Genomic DNA, 20894 nt, shown 5'->3' with positions numbered 1-20894 from the left:
TCACCAATATGGTCTATGCTATCAATAAACTCACCTGTGGATCTTACCAGTAATTTCTTGAACTATGCTCTTGGCAGAGTATTTCCAGAAGTCACCATGGCTGGTATGAGCTAACACTAACATGTCTCTCAGTTGTTAATAAGACTGCTGAACTCTTCCATCAATTCCTACTAGTTTCTACTACAAACAACAGTCCTAAAAGTTAATGGGCTTGGCTGACAAACAGCAGCCATTACTTCCCACCTGTCAGTTCCTCAGTGCAACGCCAATGTACTCTGTGGAGCTTCTCTAGAGGAAAACATCTCCCAGACTTCCACAGCCCTGTAAAACTTCTCTACCCCTTCACTTTGCAGCAAAAGAAACCTCTCCTACTCAAGCCTCTACAGCTGATGTCTTACAGCACTCCTGACAGACTTTGATCTTAACCGTTCCTGTTCCCTGCGGGTTTTACCAGTGTTACCTGTTATCCTCAAAGTGGGAGATTACAGAATTGACAAAACTAGACAGATATTATTATTTAAGACCTTTATTAACAGGTGCTTGCAGTTTGTTGACTTTTTTTTTTGAAAAAAATCAAGTTGTAAACTTTATTACAAATTAAAAATGAAGTTCTTAAAAATCTCAACTTGACCAGATATGAAACAATTTAAAAACCATTAAAGGTGTATTGAGAAAAACCAGGCCTTTTTTTTTTTTCTTAAAAAACACGTTTGTCATTACCAAAAAGAGACATCTTTAGGTAAAAATAATAAAAATCCCATGCTGCATAGATAATGCAGACAGTTCTAATGTTATCTGGTCAACGGGCAAAAAGCAAGCACTTAAGGTCTTCAGCTCCAATCTTTGTTCACTTCTTATTGCTGGAATTTCATATTCATTTCTTCTTGTTGGATGACCAAACTGCAAAAAAAAGACTCTCATTACCATCCCAAGTCTTTAGCTAGTGGACCACACTCTAGAATCATAGCAGCCACACATTACCCACCCTTGTTTTGCTTTAGCTTAAAGGATGATTTACAATAGAAGTGGACACTGGATACATAGGAATGATCTTTGGCACAGAAGGGGAGAAAATGGTAACCCTGGAACCAGAGCTAAGTCTTACTAGCAAGGAAAGCCAAATGTAAGCTAAGCTGGGCATGACAGACCTTGGATTCCCCGGCTGGCTTGAAATTCAGAGATCTACCTGCCTTATGCCTAGGTGCTGGGATTAAAGGTGAGCACTAATTTTCAAACCTCCTTAAAATTCACAACACTGTCTTCAGAGGACAGGAAGCAGTAAGACTTTAGTTAGCTTTCTACCATAATCAGTTGATTCAGAAATGTAGGCAGCTCATTAATCAAACGTACATTTGTCTTAACTTGTGTTAGAGTGTACAATGCTATAATAAAATGGCTTGTCTTAATCTATTACTGGCAGTTTCTTTTGTACTAGAGCTCAGTACAGTGGGAGCCAAAGGGAGCCTGCTTACCCGGATGATGGTAGAGATGGTAAGCCGGCATTTACTCAGCCCCGCCCTGCTCAGCCTCGGGAGCGGACGAATTCTCAGCTGGTGGATCGGCTGCTTTTGTCTCTTTGCCATCTTGTGGTTTAGGGTTCTCTGGGCGTCTGCGTCGGTAATTGAAGTTGCGGCGATACCGACGTTGAGGTGGCTGCTGACCTTGGGTCTCATCTCCTTGATTTTCTTTGTCCTCTTCATTGCCATCCTCTCTAGGCTGTCTTTGGCGAGGAGGGCCCCTGAAATGAATACTACATAATCTCAGAAAACAGTAACGGCTTTTTTTCCTTTAGCCTAACCACAAGTAATATTTGGTACTTGGGTGCACCAACCATTTTCTTCTTCAAGTGGTCTTTTAGACAGACAGCTAAGCAAAAATGTAAGGTACTCTCAAAAGCCAAGTGTATAAGTACATTCTCGCCGGGCGGTGGTGGCGCACGCCTTTAATCCCAGCACTTGGGAGGCAGAGGCAGGTGGATTTCTGAGTTCGAGGCCAGCCTGGTCTACAGAGTGAGTTCCAGGACAGCCAGGGCTACACAGAGAAACCCTGTCTCGAAAAACCAAAAAAAAACAAAAACAAAAACAAAAAAAAACAAAAACAAAAAAACAAAAATAAGTACATTCTCTATTTCATTCATATAAACCAGGGTCAATAAAGCTGAGTCTGCTGCTCAAATGCTTGGAAACAGAACCATCCTGTGCCCTTTGACTCAACTTTTCTTGCCAGTAATTATACTTTTAAATCTCATTTCCATTTTTCACACACTGAAATCCTCAGCCCCATTGTTTTACCGATACCAGTCTCCTTTCCAGCAAAAGAAGGTATGCTTCCTGTGTCTTAATATTTCTTTCTACTTGCTCATGAACAATTAGAATTTTCTCACCGAGTGCACTTATTTATACATGACATGAGTGGCACAGTTAATTGACAAGCAATCAACTGAGAAGCGACCAATTTGTGTCATAGTTGGAAAAATCCTATACGCAGTGAAAACTTGAAAGTGAAATATGTTACCTACCATAAAATTAATTCAAGGGCTGGAGATATGGCTCCATAGTTAAGAACACTTGTTTTCAGAGGATCAGTGCTTAATTCCTAGCACCCACATGGTGGCTCACAACCAACCCTAACTCCGTTTCAGGGTAACCCACAAGCACCAGACAGACATACATGCACGCAAACTTTCAAATATGGAACAACAAACAAAAAACTTTCCAAAATTAATTTTAAAAATTAGATACATTAGCTGTAACAAATAAAGCAAAAGAGATCAACACCGATCTTTATAAAAGGCAGGCATGCAACTAAAAACACCAAGATACTTGCTCAAGATACCAGAAAGCTAGGAAGATTTTAAAAGCTCTACAGTATAGTATAAAAGCAAACAGAAGATTCAGTTGTTCACACCAGTAGACTAAGGTATAGACTGCTACAAAAGCATACTCTACACTTACGCTATGGTAATGGATATAATATTAAAACACTGAGCCATCAACATCAAAATGGACAACAGGAATTGAGCATAAGGATAACACAAGAAAATAATGCCCACCAAGGGGGTGGGGGCACTGACAAGATGTCCACTAGTTAAGAGTTCTTGGTTTCTTTTGCTAGGTTCTGTTCTCACAGCATGCTCAACTACCTGTTCTTAACATCAGTACTAAGGGCTCTGAATGCCTCTGATGAAGGGTACCAGTCATACATGTGTTGGGTACACATACACGCAAGTAAAACACAAATAAATCTAAGAAATATATAACCAACTATAGTGAACCATCAAAAGGTCCCTGATAATCTTAAAAACATAGGACATTGGGCATATGCTTTTAATCCCAGCACGCAGGAGGCAGAGGAAGGTGATATGGATCTATCTCTGAGTTTGAGACCAATTTGGCCTACAAAGAGTTTCAGAACAGTCAGGGCTACATAAAAACTATCTCAAAACAAATGAGTAACACACAGGACAGTAAGCATGATAGTACACACCTTTTAATTCCAGCCTCGAAGAGGCAGAGGCAAGCAATTCTTAAGAGTTATGGGCCAGCCAGAATTACCAGGTGAGACACTGCCTGAAAATAAAACCAACAGAGCAAATAATATGCTCACAAGCACTGGTCACACTGGGTAATTGCCTTTGACTCTAGCTACTCAGGAGGCCAGGTAAGAAGTCTGGTAGTTTGATTGAGGCCAGCAGCTCAACCAACTTAAATAGTCTCATTTTCCCTTCTTTCTCTTAAAAAGAAAAGAGAAGTAAAAAAAAGAAAAGAAAAAAGCAGGGAGAGGAGCTGGGAGACAGCCCACCAATCAAATATAAGGATCACTAATACCATATAAAAACCTTGATGGTGATGCCAACATCAAGGGTAGAAAGCAAGGGCTCACTGGCCAGCCAGTCTAACTCAATAAACTACAGATCCAGTAAAAGACTTTTATTTAAAGAACTGAGGGAAGTGATTAAAGATCACCAATGTTGATATACAAAAACAACACACACACGTCATTGGGGGTGGGAGGGTCAGAGAGTCAGGAAGATACTCACCAGTGAGCACTTGTAAGACAAGTGAACATCAGATTCAATTCCAAATTCTGGGGTGAGGTGGAAAAACTAGTTGCTCATCCAGTCTCTTGTGTAGATGCAAACATAGCCATTGTAAGCTCACTGGGTTTTACCCCCGAAGCCTGGTGCTCAGGAAGCTTCCCCTCAGTTACTCCAGCAGTTCCTTTACCTAAAGTACCTACTACACAGTACTCTCCTCCACACTTGAGCAGGCAGACAGGTCCTACCTGGGTTCAGGCTGACTCGTGTATGCTGTGATAGGTAGCAGATACCTCCCAGTACTTACAAGATCACCCTTACCTTTCTTCTCTCCTAAGTAAGCATGCTGTAGATACTGTTGTTTGAACTACTCTTACCTTTTCAAGGAGAGAAAATTTAGAATTCTACACCCTTGCTTAAGAGATAAAGATAAAGAAAGCTTTAACTATACAAGTTATTTTAAAGCAGTGCCAAAATGCAAAAGAATACATTCTCAAAGACAGCTCACTTCAGGAAAGAGAATGTGTCAGGGTTGGGGATTTGGCTCAGTGGCAGAGCACTTGCCTAACAAGGCCCTGGGTTTGGTCCTCAGCTCCAGGAAAAAAAAAAAGGAAGAGAATGTGAAGTATTAACTCACAAGACTGAGAAGCTTGTGATGTGACGATGCTGGAGAGGTATAACATCTGGCTGAAGAACCTAACAGAAACAGGTTATGATGGACCATACCTGCGGAATCGTGGTCTGTAACCCCGATACATATTCTGTCTCACTGGTCTACCTTGCTCTCCTGCACCCTGGTTGTCAGCACCCTGGAAGACATGAGAAATTAAAATCTATTTGATCAATACAAAATCCCAATCAGGCAAATTTAAACTTTTGTTCCTTTGTCTTGAGACAGGGTCTTTCTACACAGGCCCTAGCTGTCCTGGCACTTCATATATGCAGACCAGGCTGGCCTCCAGTGGAGTTCCACCTGCCTCTGCCTACAGAGTGCTGAGGTTAAAAGGCACACCACCACTGCCCAGCTAAACTACAACTCTTGAGCACAAGACACCTAATAATTATGATCGCATAATAAATTAACAAGCCTGGACATTTGTCACTATCAAAAGTACATCCTGTGGGTAACAGGGTAATTTAGGAGAAAATTTCCAGGAGACAGTAAAGATACACCCTTTCTCAAAAGCTGCAACAGGGAGTCAGGAGAGCTGCTGATCACTCAGCATCCTCAAAGCCCTAGGTTCAATTCCCAGGACAAGTAAACAAAAATGTTACAGTGTCAATCCTTTTCACTTTTTTGGCACTTACCTCCATCACTTCTCCTTGCACAGGGGGGTTGGAATACTGTGGTCGACGCGCATAGGGTCTCCGCATGTAGTAAGGTGGGAACCTTCGCCTGCGATAGGTTGGCCGGCGTTGTTGGGCCTGGCCTTCAGGAGCGCTTTCCGATCCCTCGTTCTTTTCACCACTCTCACTATTCTGGTAATTTTGCTGGTAATTGCGTGGAGGACCCCTACGACGTGGATAGCGTCTATAATGGTTACGGTCTGCTGCGTATTTACTGCCTTGAACTGGAACTCCACCAGGGCCTGTAACATTTGCTGCCTCCGCACCCTACAAAAGTCATTATTTATTGACAATAACAAAGGAAATCCAAATATTCAATAAATTTCACAAAAGCCGGGGAGGGGGAAAAAACCAAACCCAAGAGAAAACAAAATGGAGGTCGTGTGCATGGGCAGAAGGTGCATAGGAATGACTGTATCATCAGCTCCTCACTGTTCTGAAGAGACTGCTCTCTAACTGCAGCCAGCACATTAGGCTTGATGCACCTGTGTTCATGTAGTCACCAGAACACATCATCCATCCAATTAGAGCCACCATCCTAAGCGGATGAGATCTCCATGATTTCCATACCGAAGTCAAACCTTTACACAAAAAGCATCCTCACCTTTTCTCCTTCAACAACATCAAACTCCACAGTCTCTCCATCTCCTACACTGCGAAGGTACTTCCTGGGGTTATTCTTCTTTATGGCAGTCTAGTAACATCATTCCAAAAATAGATTAACAGGGGAGAAGAATGTGCTTTTTCATTTTAAATGTACCAGCGTCAACATCATTTTTACCTTGGATATATACTTAATATTTGCTTTACATAAGACCAAACTGTCAATAGTTTAAAAAAGCAGGGACCAATGATACCCCCAACCTCAACCAAAAGACTCCAATCTTACAAGGCCCCAGCATTTACAAAACTAAAGTAATTTAATACTCAAGACAGACACAACCATGTGTAAAATAAGGTGCTTTTTTGAAAAGCATCACATATGAAGCTTGGAACAAAAATGAGGCCTCCATCTATCCCCCAAAGACTGCACTTAATAGCAGAAGCTAGCCCAACACACGGCCAGTTTAGATGACAGGCGAGTTTAGTTTTACGTGCTTCAACGTTGACCATTAACAACTCTTGTCCCTTGACTATATCAAACTCAATTACAAATGTCAACCAAAATCCCTTCCAGCCTGTCTATGATGAATACTTCCATGGAAATGCATTTCACATGTATCTATACCACTCTTTTGTATTTCTCTCTGTATGGGGACTGTTTTTATTACCTCCCCAGAAAACAGTTAAGTCTTACATTATATAGGGCTTTAAAAAATTATGAAGTGCCCAAGGTCACACAGCTATTAAGTGGCAGGGGAACTTTTCTAAATCCAGGTCTTGGGACTCCAAATCCCATGTTCATTCCACATCACAGCAGTATCCATTACAGGATCACTCATGCATTTCCATTCCAGAGGAGGCAGGACAACCAACAAAGCTGAGGCCAATTAAGCTCCGGTGCCCAGAACTGCAGTCTACTTGATACACCACCACGACCCGAGCAGCCAAGTCCCAAAAACAACTCCATGTTGAAACCACTTGCAAAATAAGTAGGGAAGTATATTGGTGACACTTTATGGGGTAATATGACTGGGTGAATTGAGTCAAATAATTGATCTCATCTGTCATCTGAACTGCTGTAATTTCGTACCTTTTATATGTAGCCAACTCCCAATTATTTGCAGTCATAGGGGATAGCAGAAGCATGCATTAAAATCCCCAAACACATCAATGTTCCCCGTTAGCCCCTTCTAATCTTTCACGGGTGCCAGTAAGACTAATAATGAGCCTTGTTGCCTATCTGTTGAAGTCTGCTTATCATTTTCGGCGTGTAAGAGGAAAGGTAAAAGTCACCTTACCCCAACAACAACAATCTTTTAAAGATATCAGCAGTTAATTTACATTTAGAATTTAAATGTTTGCACACTTATATTCCATAGGGTTTTAGATGTACTAGAATCTATACAGGGATTCCCCACTGAACCTCATTTCTAAGCCATTTCTAAGAGCTACAAATTTCTAACCTGTTAACTTCTAAGGAGAAGCTCTTAACTATCTGAATACTGGTGAGTAGATTCTGATTCTAGGTCTTTTAACCTTTATCACTTAAAAAAAGTGGTTAAAGTTTAAAATAACTTTCAATATAAGTGGACATTTCAACAGTCCCAACAAAAAGCTGCCTTCTTAACCCACTTCATGTTGCTGGCTGGAGCAGTGGAGCACTCCTGCAGCAGCCTCTTACTTTAACAAGAATTCTCAATTTCTCACTCTTCTACTCAGGATACAGTTTCTGCTTGGTTAAGTTTTCTCCTCCAAAAACACTGGCAGCCAATTAAAAGTTATTTACTGACCAATCACAACTTGGCGGCAATGTTTTCCACTTAATGTTAATTACTAGTGAAGATTTAAATTTCTAGTCAATTCTAAAGTGAAAGAAAACAAAGCATTTAAAATGCTTTAGGACAAATAAAGACATGGTGCTGACTGGCTTCCTGTTTTCTGTTTTACAAAACAGGCAACTGTTGTTTTGTAGCTCTATCCCATAGATTCACCCTTACTAAGTAAGGCAGACCTGACTCTAGAGCATCTGCAAGTATCTTGCCAATGTTCTGTGTATTTACAGAAACGCTATTCAGGTTTAAACTCATGGTGGGTATTTGTATAAACGAGGTATGAAAACTGAGTGCCATCAGTTGAACCGATTCAACACTGTAATCAAGTGGACTCTCTCCATCCAATGCAATGCTTCACTCTACACTTTAACTGTGGCATTACTCTTAGATTCAGAACTAAATTAACTCATCCTTGGAACCACAGCTGAGAACACACCCACCCTCTTCTTCTCAAAAGCTGAGGCAAAAGTGCAGAGAATCTATATAAGCACTTACCTGGTGTACAAATACATCTTCCTTGGTGTCATTCCTGTATGACAGAAGAGAACAACAAGTGAAGAAACGAAATGCAAGTTTCACTGTGTAAGACTCATTAAAAACAAGCCTGTTTAGTGGATACCCCCAATTTCCTCTGAGGTCCTAGCTGTCTAGGATTTAAGTGGAAAGTAGTTTTTTTTTGTTTTGTTTTTGTTTTTGGAGACAGGGTTTCCCTGTATAGGCCGGGCTGTCCTCAAACTCAGAAATCCACCTGCCTCTGCCTCCCAAGTGCTGGGATAGATTAAAGGCGTGTGCCACCACTGCCTGGTGGAAAGTAATTTTTGACTTTTAATTTTTGAGTGTGGGCCGGGGTGACATTAGGAATATTGGAGAAACAAATTTTCACATCTTAGGCAGGTAAGCCAGGGAAAAAAGAAAGAAAAAGACAAAGTGAAAAACAAGCCACATGAATTCTGCTTAAGACTAAATTGTTAACAGTGTAGGTAAGGTAAGCAAACACATCTAAGGCAATGTAAAAAATGAGCCATAATTCAAAGTATAATAGTGACAAGCAGCGCCTCTCCCAGTCCTTGCCCTATTAAACATTAACAACCGAGCACACACCTTTATCTACAGCCAGCACTAACAGTAGAGTCATCCCCACTTCCTCGTCACCATTTCTAATCTCCAGAATGCACCACAGAATAGAACAATGTAAGCTCTGACCCCCTCACGGATGTGCCCAACACCACACACCCCCTTTCACCTCCATCCTAGACTTCACAATTCCAAGTCAGCCTGATCTTGAGCTTCCGAGCCGAGCTTCCGAGCCGTGCTTCCACAGTACCGACTGGATTAGTCACAGGGGTTTACCAGGAAAACAAAGTTTCATTTGAAGAATGTGGTGTGATAAAATTTATTGCATAAATAGTGGTTGATTGTTAAGGACCATTTCAATAAGCAGAGCCCAGCAAAATAGTTAGGTCAAAGTTCAAATATGAACTGACCAAGTCTTAGACTAAAGGGCTACCCAATGAAGACATTTAGGTTATCTTTCTTGGGACATAAATGGAAAAAACAGACTAATTAGAAACTGGAAGTGAGGATTCATTAGGAACCAGGAGCACTGGAAAAACAGATTACCTTTCCTTTAGTGACCCACTCCACTCTCTTCACTACTGGTAAGCCAGAGAAATGTCTCAGTATTAGTTCTAGTGTTTTAATGACCTAAGACACTACTGGCATACTGCTAAGAAGAAAAGCATGTAACAAAAAAAAAAGAATTCATACAAAATGACTTCAATTTTGACCACAAAGTAATAGACACATTATCACAACATAACAGACTAGCTGAAACCAAACTGCAAATCTCTATTAAAACACACACAAAAATTGACAGTTGATCACGATATCCACCCATCTGCAATTCCACAAGGCACTTCAAAGATAGGTAAAAGCAGCATTAATTTCATTTGCTTCAGCAACGACTACTTCAAATCTAGGTCTCTAAAGCACAACAAATACTGGCAGAGGTGAAAGGTAGATAAGTCTACAGAGATTTTTAATAGAGGCTGTATCACAACACACTTACCTACTGTTCTAAAGTCAGGAGACTCAGAATTCACAGGGGTAGAAGTGGTACCAGGCTTGCTGGATGACACCTAAAGGTTCAGTATCCTGGCTGGGGCAATGGCAGGGGAGGCAATGCCAGGTGGATACCTTTGTGTTCCAAAACAGCCAGAGCTTATATATAGACTTATCTCAAACACTCCCTCCCAAGAATCACTATCCTACTAGGATTTTTATATTAAGTAAACTTAGTATGTGAATACTAATTTTACCCTTAACTAATTAAAATTGCTGTCTATTGCTTGTGTATGTTTCAACAGATAATCTCAATATGCAGACCAGGCAGGCCTCAAGTCAAACCTGGAGATCTCTGGAGTGCTGAGATTAAAGGCATGTACTGCCTCATCCATATTTGCTCTTTTGATAATGCTTTATAAAATGATGGGGCCAGTAAGATGGTTCAGCAAGTAAAGGTACTTTCTTGCCAAGCTTGACCATGTGAATTGGATCTACACAGGGATAACTTCTGCGACTTGTCCTCTGACCTCCAAACGTTCCTAATCTCCCAATAAATAAATGCAATAAAATAATGAATGAGCCAGGTGTGATGGTGCAAATCTTTAATCCCAGTACTTGGGAGTCAGAGGTAGGCAGACCTCTGAATTTGAGTTCAGCCAAGACCACAGAGTGAGTTCCAGGACAGCTAGGGACATATACAGTGGGACCCTGTCTCCAAAAAATGTGTATGGTTTAAATTCACTGTTCTATGGAGGGAGGGTATTTTTTATTCCCAATAAACAACTGCTTCCAGGTTGTGAAAGGTCATGTATCTAGTTTTAAAAACAGGATAATGCTGGCAATGAGACAGTATCATTTTATAAGAAATACTTTATTTTGTGGATACACACAGAAAAGTGAAAACCCAAACCACAAACACAGCAGTTATTAGGAGTGACTAAACCAGCCTACAAGTATATGTAGATATCAGGAAGAAAATTGACAGCTCCTAAGATACAATTTCACCCAGGCTAAAACAGCACTGGTTTGAACACATTAAATCAATTTATTAAAATGACAAGAGGGAAAACACTATTGGAATTGCAGAGATGGCTCAGTGGTTAAAAGCACTTGTTCTGGCCAGAGCCAGGCTTGGATCTCAGCACCTACAACTCACACCCCAACTCCAAGTGGTTCAATCCCCTCTTATGGGCTCTGTGGGTACCAGGCAAACATGTGGTACACATACATACAGCATCCTGTATTACTCGAGATGAAGTTCTAAACATTATACCAGGAGTTGGTCATAGAGGCATCTTCACAAAGCACTGAACTGCAATATAGCCTGTGGCCATCTGTTCACAGCACTGAATGCAGCTTCTCCCTGTATTACTACCCGTGCCACATACAACACAATATGCTAAGTGTTCTATTAACCTCTAAAACATTTCTTGGATACCTATCATCCAAACTCTAGCTCCCTACAATCACCAACAATGTTCTTAAAGTTAAAAGCAAACGAGCAGGAACAAAATGACAATAAAAGAACTGCACATTCTCAAAGAAATCATCCATGGTGGAAACTGACAACAAAAAAACCCACCAAGTGCTTTTTACACACATTAGTGCCTTAAATAAAACCTACTAAGTTCAAGGTTATCCTCAACAAATTATTCCACACCTTAACAGAACCACTAACATCAATTTCCAAGCCCTTCAAGTTTACCCTAAAAATCACAAATCCCACTTAATTCCTTACTTGACTCCAACTATTGGCTCAGTATATGGAAAACAAAAGGCTAATAATGTATTCAATGCTTTTTCTAGAACATTTCAAGAGCAAATGAGGCAAGAGGGAAAACCTGGCAAAAAAGAGGGAAAGACCACAACATGAGGATTCTGTTCCAAGTTAGTGATTGAGTTGACTTCAGTCATCTTAAGATGGGTAGTTAGTTAATGCAGGTAGCTCATGTTGTGTGCAAGTCAAGAGCCCCAGCATTTGGTCAACCTCTTCAAGTCCCTTCCTTAAAAACAGTTAAGGAGTCCTCAGGTCTTCTTGTGCAACATCAATTTTAGTAGATACATGTTAAGAAACTTCTGAGATAGAAATAAAATAGAATGACTTTAAAAGCCCAAAAGATTTTGGTTAAAACCTTTCCAATCTACAAAATATTCATTTTTACCAAGGACACTGTAACAAAGTACTTTAGGTTTTGCAGTATTACAATATGGACTCAGCTAATTTTTTTGGAATATAAAAACATATTGCTACCATAGATATTTATGCTTCAGATCTTTCCTTCTTGCTTTCCCACCCACAGGGGCAAAGACACACTAGCCACTTAAACTGAACATGTGGACAGACTAGGAATGCCACCACTGCATGATCCTTTTAGACCAAATGTCACTTTCTTGCTGTTGTTGATGAGCTGGACCAAACCCCTACGTTCCCCAGCAGAACTGCCTCTGCACTTGAGGCACCTTCAAAGGCATTGGTCTTCATGGCTGTGCCCCAGTGGGCTTTCTTATATTGTTTCATGTGTCACCTTTGGTCCTGTTGTGATCAGAGTATGAACATCTGCCCATCCCACCAGAGCGGAACTTCAGCTAAGTAGTAAAACACACAGAAAAACCTTGTCTCAAAACAACCAACCAAGATGACACCACTAGATCTGGTGGCACACATCTATAATCTCAACTCCCTGAAAAGACCCATTTCCTTATTACATCAAAACCCAGAAAGATCAAGGGGGTCCAATATTTCCTCCTTTAATTTCTCAACTGCATCTCAATCCTAGTATGGGATAAACAAGTCTTTTAATTTGCAAACCTGACTTGCACACTAAACTAGAATTCATGGCAACTCTGGACCTTATGGAATACAATAAAAGGTAGAACCTGCCACACCTGAGGACTAATGTCAGAAAACAAAGACTCCTGTGCAGATCAAGTAAACAATGGCTAAGAAAGAACAGTCAGTCATCCTAAGAAATTATCTGTAACTGTGTGGACAAGCTCCAAACTGAAAATGTAGGATCTATTTTCAGAGTATAACACAACAGTTGTTGAACAAACACTCCAGAATAATAAGTTCAAATCCTGCTCCTACTACTTCCTGTTTTTATGAGACAAATCACTCAAACCTGTTTTCAAGAAACAGTACCTAACTCCTCAAAGCTTTAAGTCTTTTTTTTTTTTTGGTTTTTCGAGACAGGATTTTTCTGTATAGCCCGGGCTGTCCAGAAATCCACCTGCCTCTGCCTCCCAAGTGCTGGGATTAAAGGCATGCACTACCACTGCCCGGCAAAGTTTTAAGTCTTAATCACTTAACGACAAACTCTGAATAAATACTATTCACACCATGTTATTGCAGTAACTAGCTGCATACTCGGAAACTCCAAAAGGGAGGACCCTCAGAGGAAGACGAACACTGACAGCATTAACTTTTAAAGACATAAAGATAAACTTTTAGACCATGGGTAAGAAGGCTTATGTACATAGGCCAGGCAGAAATGGCAGTTAGCAACATTAAGAATTACATGCAACAGACTGGGCCAAGGAAGATGGTTCACCTGGAGAAAATGCTTGCAGTGCAAACCTGACAACAGAGCCAGAACCCCCAGAAGCCATGGAAAATTCAGATGCAGTCTGTCTTCTGACCTGCAAGCAAGTGCTTGTAGCACAGACATGCCCTCACACACAAACATGCATGTAAACTTTTTTAAGTCACAGACCGTGGTTCAAAGAAGAAGAAAAGAAAAAAAAAACAGATAAAAGGAATGATGTTCTATGTAAAGGCTGAGATGGCCAGCAGAACCTCTGTGGTGTTCTGAATGCCTAATTCCATCACCGAGCCATCATCCCAACCCTAACTTCTGCCACCATAAGACACATCCCATTGAAAAATGTTTCATGCTTTTTCTCTGATCAATGTTTCAGAATTACGAACCATTCTCTACTCTAAGCTGAGAAACTTATTTGTGGAAGTGATACAAATAGTTTAAGTAACATGCTTTTTTTTTGTCAACACAGTATATGAAGGGATAAAGGAAATTTCTTCTATGGTACTTATTTGTCTTTTGAAATGGGCTCTCTCTGGAGTCTTGGCTGTCCTTGAACTCTTCTGAGTGCAGGGATTAAAGGCGTGTACCACCACCCCAGGCATTATTTAACTATTTCAAGAGGGTGAGGGGACAGGGTCTTGATATTTAACCCAGGCAAAGCATGACTCCTGATATCCTGCCTCCTGGAGTTACATGCATGCATCACCATGCTTTTTCATGCAGTGCTATGGATCAAACCCAGGGCTTCAGCCACACTAGATAAAATAATACACTGTACCAAAGCCAAAGGAGTTACATTTCCCATCCCTTTAGTGAAAAATTTACAACAAAACCAGTGTTTGAAGATAAAAAGCCTTAGGACAAAGAATTCTGACCAAGTTGTAAGAATTCACCACAGTCAACACACCTCTCTCTAAAGGCAGAAAAGAGATGAAATCTTCCATGTAGATTATAAGCTAAAGAACCTAGAATATATAATCCAGAATTCACTGCACTGTAATACTGTATCTCCCATTTTTCATGGTCTGACCACCTCTGGAGTCAACTGTTTGCAGTGTTTGGTGTTCTCTACTTTTCCTAACTAGGACAAACCTCTAGTTCACTGGATCCAGAATTTACACTGTACCTCATTTTAAAACCACACCATTAACATAAATAATGGCCCGCTTAGAAACAAAGCACATGTTAACCAGTTAAATCAGTAACTGGGGTTAAGGCAGTCTAACAAAGAGTCATCAAAAGCCAATTACATTTAACTTGCCCCAAAGGATGATCAACTAAGTTGATAGTAAGGACATGGTCAATGACTGTAATCTACAATCTATAGTGCCCAATATAAAACTGAGGTATGCTCATCTTGGATAGACACTGCTTCAAAACATGTGGCAAGCCCAGGCAAATATTAAAATGTATTAAATGCATACAAAAACTACAATTTACCCAATTGTAATTGAGCTGCCAAGGAGGGCTAGCTAGCTACAATGGGCCAAGGGGTTAAAACTGTCCTTTGGAAGGTGAGTGCACACTATTCAACATCACCTGGGACCATCAGAGTGGAAATCTTAACCAAACCACGAATAACGATCACTTTAAAAAGCATTACAAAAAAAAAAAAAAAAAAACATTATAAAAAGCATTACATTTTCTTCTTTGCTCACTAGTAACCCACAGGGAAAAAAACATGGAAAATGTAGCACTGGTCAGGAAGGCAAACAGCCCGTGACTGGAGAAATCCTAGAGTCTGGAAAAACAAAATGTTTCCCTCTAATTGCAACTGTAGAGAACAGACCATTAAGTGATTGTAATCGCTTGAGTGTTTCCACGACTGTGTGTGGTTCATCAGTGAACGTTTTTCATCACTCCGTTATTTTTAAAAGCCTAGCTGCCCATTCACAAGCACTGTGTCACTCTTCAGCGTTCTTTTCACCATCTACTTATTTAACGCCTTCTAAGCAAGCATGTAAGAGAGAAAATGCTGAAATGGCGCCAAGTCTCACAGCTGTACGGCCAGGATTGCTGCTGGCACTCGCCGTGCTCTACACCCATGCAACTGCACTAGCCTTGGCAGCCATCTTGAAAAAGATGCCGGGCTCACAAGGGAGCCCAGAGTGCAGGCACTGCCTGCACTTACCACCGCCGTCTACAAACCCTCCTCTGGATCTATGAAAATGTAGTTTACAACTCTTAGCCAAATACGACCAAGGCTAAGTTCCCAAGGACTTAAGGCCACTCCAACAGGCTATAGCCAAGCTTTAACAAAAATTGATTTGATAAGCGTGATTCCCTGACAAGGAAGTAGGAGAAATAAAAAATGAGGAAGAACCATTTCCTTTCAGATGTATTACTTGCCGTTTGGATAAATAAGAGCTCCCTTTGGCTAACGAAGGTCTATAGAAAATGTGCTCGAGGTATTAAATGGACTGCATATTTGAGTCATCTAAACAAAGGCAACATAACCTTATAGTACAGATAACATCTCAGGCAATTGACATGTCAAATCACGTTCCCCGAGAGGTTAGCAAGGTGAAAGATCACCTGTATGTTAATTAGTGGGTCACATTCTTACACAGCAATTTCAAAGAAGCAGAAAAGGATGTCAAGGTTAAAAACGTGCCTAGCCTGAGTTGCCTCAGTTTGATGCAAGGTAACTGTTAAAGAGGCACGGTTCATGCGCCACGCCTGCCTTGACCTGCTTTGTGCCAAAGCTTTGAGGCTAGCTCAAAATCGGTACTTAACGGCAACACAAAGCACGTCTACGGACCCACTAATCCCGTCACCCAAGGAAGAAACACAAGGTCCCAATCCCCCACCCTGTCATGCCCGCGATGGCTCTGGCCCATTGAGATTGCTCATGCAGGAGGCGGACCCGAGCTTTCTACACCGGCATCTCACCTGTTGATGAAACCGTATCCGTTCCTTACATTGAACCATTTTACTGTTCCCAAAACCTTCGTTGCTGGAAAACAAAGCACAACAACGTCCAATCACCAGCTGGCCCTGGAAGTCCGTCCAGGATCCTGCCGCAGGCCCCAGGCCGCCGCCCTCGCCGCACACGTGGGTGCCCCGGGTAGCGCGGGTCCGAGGTGGGTGTGCGCCCGGGAGGCGAGCACGTGAGGGCCCGGAAAACAGCCCGCGCTACTCCGGCTGCGTAGGCGGCGGGGCGGGGACCCCGAACACGAGGCCCCGGGGCGGGTGGGCGCGGGGGAGGGGCGGCAGCGGCCGGAGCGGCGGCGGGATCCCGGTGTGCGCGCGCCGCGGGCCTCGGGGGGAGGGGCGGCCGCGTAGTCCGTGGCTCGGGCCGCGTCGCCTAACGGTTCGGCCCGCGGCCCCACCCCCGGTCCCTTCTGGCGCTCACCGATGACCTTCTTGTCCCCGCCGGCGGGCGCCGCCGATGTGAGGCCGCCCGGGCCGCCACTACCCGCGCCGCTGCCCGTGGAGCCGGGCTTGGTGTCGGCGGCGCTGAGGGCGGCGGCGGGGGCGGCGGGCGGCTGCTGGGTCTCGGCCTCGCTGCTCATGGTTGCGGTGATGGTGACTGGGGCCGGCGGCGACGGCTGCGGCTCCTCCCGGGTGTGATGGTGACTAGGCCGGCGGCGGCGGTGGGGCTCTCAGGGCTCTCTGGGGTCCGCTCTCCGCTCCCGCTACCGATCGAACTAGCGAGAATGGCGGGACGGGCGGGATAAGCCCCGCGATAGACCCGCCCTCGTCCTCTCCCATTGGCCAGCATCGTTGTCCATCTCACCACCTGACCGGGTCTCTAGCGCTTATTGGCTCACGCTCCGCGGCTCCTGCGTTCTCATTGGTACCTTTAGCGACTAATTCGTCCGACCCACAGCTTCTCCTGCCTCCGCCGCCATAGAGACCGGAACTAGAATGAGAGCCACGGCCGTGAGCACCATAGAGTACCGGGAGGACGCGCAGAGAGGACCTTCTCTTACGGGGCTGTGCTCCTCGCGCACGTGGGCCGCGGCCGCCGGGCCTACACCGGCCTTCTAGAAGGGGCTCCTTCCCACGGCTGGGTGAACGCCGCGGCCTTCTTAATGGGTCAGGCTTTTGGTGATCCAGTCACCTTGGAGGGACCACGCAGGCGCTCGGGCTGCCACGACTCAGCGAGTTCAGGGCGGGGGTGATCGTTTCCCCCGGGCGTACGAGGAATGTATTTCACACTGGCCACAAATCAGATTTAATTTCATCTTACATTTATTGGATGTTAGGTTTTTGGGTTTTTTTATTTTTAAACTAAGCAGCACTGTAGACAAGAATTGCTCTCCGTGTTCTTATGCACTGTAAAACACGTCGCCTTCTGTTCCTGAAGCCCTCCTCCTACCTTCATTCATTCTTTATTAAGCATCTACTATTGACTGGGGATTGAAGTAGTTTGCCAGTGAGTTTCTTCTTTCTGATGGAGGCAGAAATTTAAACGCCCAACACTTCTTTGTTGGGTGAGCACAGCGTTTAGGGAGTGGAAGCAGGAAGAGTTGGGTGGTGACATTTCAGGCAAAGGTAGGTTTGTGAAAGGCCTAGAAAAGATAGGGCCTCAAGGAGAACGCAAATAAAGGAATCCAATCGAAGTAGGATATAGAGGGTAAAGAGAGAAGGGATTGGAGTGGGGAAAACAAGGGGACCGAGATGGCTCCGTCTGTAAAGGCATTCGACCAAGCCTGTTCTTTCCCTGAGCTCCACAAGTAATGGAAAGAGAAAGATAGCCTCTTCTTGTAAGTTGTGGTTTGACCTCCCCATGAGCACTGTGGCATACTTTTAGCTCCCAGTAAATAAGTACATGTAATAGAAATAACAAAAAGAAAGCTAATGATGTAATCCTTGGCCCTGCCACTCTTCTTGGTGAAGACCTTCCTCAGTCCGTTCTGAAGAATTATGATCATGAAGTCAGTCTGGCTTTTCTGCCATTACTTTTGGTGATTGTCATTGCTTAGAGCAGAACCAGCAAAAATAATATGGAAAGCTCTGTGGGCTGCTGGGTAAACTTGAAGTCCAAAAGCAGAGGATACCTGTGCTTTGAATGTTTTTTTGTTTGGTTTGGTTTTTGTTGTTGTTTTGTTTGTTTGTTTTGTTTTTTGGTTTTGTTTTTTACGGAAAATAGTGTTACTTTTTTTTTTGTGCCACCACGTGTGGAAGTAAGACAACTCGGAGTCTCAGGCGTGGCACTCAGGCCATCTTTCCTGGTGTCACTATCAAGCACCATTAGGAATATTATCACTGCCTCTGAATTTACAGAGTTGAATTAGAAATGTAATGTCGCCTTTGCCTGTCACAAGATCATCTTCTTTTTTTTTTTTTTTTTTTGGTTTTTGTTTTTCAAGACAGGGTTTCTCTGTGGAGCCCTGGCTGTCCTGGAACTCACTACTCTGTAGACCAGGCTGGCCTCGAACTCAGAAATCCGCCTGCCTCTGCCTCCCAAGTGCTGGGATTAAAGGTGTGCGCCACCACCGCCCAGCATAAGGTCATCTTCTTTACATTGTTGTACTACTTACATTGCAGATTTTTTTTTCTTTTGTTTTTTTGAGACAGGGTCTTCATGTGTATCCCGGGTTAGACTCAAACTCTCAAGCCTGATTAAAGGCAATAAAAGATTAAAGGCATATACTGCCACATCCAGCCCTCCTCTTTTCTTAAATTTCCCCAAACAGCCAATTTTCTTTTGAAACGGGAACTCCATTATATTCCAGTCCATTCCTTACTGTGGTATGACTTCTCTAAGTGTACCTCCCCACCCACTCATCCCTTGTTCAACCTACCAGGGACTCTTTTTCAGCTGTTACTATGTATTATAAATCCTCCCCACAATTCTGTGAATTTCTTTTGTAACATTCTTCTCTCTACCCTCTTTTGAAACAGAGTCTCACTTGAAACCTCAGGCTGCCTGGTACTCATGGTCCTGTCCTTGGTAGTAGCTGTACAGGAATGTACCTTCATGCCTGACTGTCCCTTGAGCATCTGTCTACCTAGAGCCGCCTAACATAGAATGGTTTTTGTTTTGTTTTGAGACAGGGTCTCACTACACCGGGAATGCACAGAGATCTTTCTGCCTCTGTTTCTCTGATGCTGGGATTAAAGATGTGTGCTACCATGTCAAGAAATGTAACATTTTAATGTATTCTTGTTTTGTTTCTGTGGTGCCAAGGGTTGAAGTTAATCATCTGTTTAATTAGGCAATGTGAAAAATGAATCAAAGAAGTGCTTGTGGCCACAGGGCCATCTGGACAGTATTCCAGGTGAAAAGTCTTGGGGCAGCAATGTGCAGAGAGGAGGTGGCTGTTCATGGATCCTTCCCCAGTGCATTCTGTAGACTTAAGACTGTCCCAAAGTTATAAAGGCACTTAGAAAATGACAGCAGTGGCAATAGAATGTGATGGGCACCTGTAGTCCCAGAAGCTGAGAGGATGAGGCAGGAGGACCTCAGTGATTTAGAAGCCATCTTGGACTATATAGTAAGTTCCAGGCCAGCATGGATAGAGTCCTTAAGAATAAATGACCAGAGGCTGGGGAGATGGCTCTGTGCTTAGATCGCTTGCAGTTCTGGTGGTAAGACTGGAGTGTGGATACCCATGATGAGTGGGCATGGTAGCCTTCTCTTGGGATTTCAGCCTGGGAAGGCAGAGACTGGGTCCCTAGAACAAGCTAGCCTGCAATACTAACCATATCATCCAGCCTTGGGTTTCATTGGGAGACTCTGCCTCCATGAATAGCTGGAATAGCAAAGGAAAATGATTCTGGACATCAGCCTTGGGCCTCCACATACATACACACACATGCATGAATATGCACGTGCACACCATATACAAGAAATGTGGAAAGAAATAAATGTTAACTGCTGTGGAGAGATGGTGTCTCCAGCTTAAGTGCCAATTCTCTAGCTGCCTTTGTTGTTTAGGAGTGTCCTTACTTTCTCATCCCGGTACTCGTCCATTTGCCCTCATGCTTTGGTATTCATGAAGATGAGGCATTAGGATGCTCTGACGCAAGCACCTTTAAACCCAGCATACAGGAGGCAGAGGCAGGTGGTTCACTGAGTTCCAGGACAGCCTGATCTACAGAGTAAGTGCCAGGACAGCCAGAGCTACACAGAGAAACCATCTCAGAAAAAACAAAAACAAAAAAAGCACCCCAGGATTGACAGGTCCTATTGCAATTCATTTCCTGTCCCAAATTGGGGACTCTCCATTCCTTTCTGTTAGTCATCCCCCTCCCCAACACCACCTGGGGAGTTTACACCAGCTAGTTGCTCCTTGAATCTCATCAGAATTCTGGTTTCTGCTTTTAAGGAATGCAAGGGAACAAATCCCAGGAATATTCTTTGCAAAATAGCTTCTTTCCCTTGTCACCTTCCCCTCAGACTCTGCTTTAGAAACACACCCTGACCCCCACCCCCCATCCTCCCTACCCCCAATCAATTACCCCAACCCCCATCCTCCCTACCCCCAATCAATTACCCTGACCCCCACCCCCCATCCT

General features: G+C 43.1%; 1 protein-coding gene across 2 annotated transcripts; it reads right to left on the bottom strand.

Annotated features, from left to right (window-relative positions):
• Positions 1-510: 510 nt before the first annotated feature.
• Positions 511-17094, bottom strand: Ybx1 (Y-box binding protein 1). 2 transcript variants are annotated; one of them, XM_028785983.1, is made up of 8 exons: positions 16780-17092; positions 16317-16380; positions 8314-8347; positions 5988-6077; positions 5345-5650; positions 4763-4845; positions 1473-1738; positions 511-900 (listed from the first exon to the last, which is right to left on the bottom strand). In XM_028785983.1, the coding sequence occupies exons 1-7, from the start codon at positions 16937-16939 to the stop codon at positions 1504-1506; spliced, it is 972 nt and encodes a 323-aa protein (XP_028641816.1). In that variant the 5' UTR covers positions 16940-17092; the 3' UTR covers positions 511-900; positions 1473-1503. The 2 variants fall into 2 exon arrangements, with proteins under 2 accessions (XP_028641816.1, XP_028641806.1); XM_028785973.1 differs by having other exon boundaries at positions 684-900; positions 1473-1750; positions 16780-17094.
• Positions 17095-20894: the final 3800 nt, after the last annotated feature.

The sequence above is a fragment of the Grammomys surdaster genome, unplaced genomic scaffold (genome assembly GCF_004785775.1).
Source record: "Grammomys surdaster isolate TR1022 unplaced genomic scaffold, NIH_TR_1.0 100, whole genome shotgun sequence".
Taxonomy (NCBI): Eukaryota; Metazoa; Chordata; class Mammalia; order Rodentia; family Muridae; genus Grammomys; species Grammomys surdaster.
This window is presented reverse-complemented; position numbering and strand designations above follow the sequence as displayed.

Excerpts from the sequence above, each read along its gene's own strand:
- Ybx1 (XM_028785973.1), bottom strand. The coding sequence starts at position 16,939 with ATGAGCAGCGAGGCCGAGACCCAGCAGCCGCCCGCCGCCCCCGCCGCC. Across the intron at positions 16,381-16,779 it reads CGGGGACAAGAAGGTCATCG|CAACGAAGGTTTTGGGAACA; the intron begins GTGAGCGCCAGA and ends TTTGTTTTCCAG. Across the intron at positions 1,751-4,762 it reads TACAGACCACGATTCCGCAG|TATTCATTTCAGGGGCCCTC; the intron begins GTATGGTCCATC and ends GAGATTATGTAG.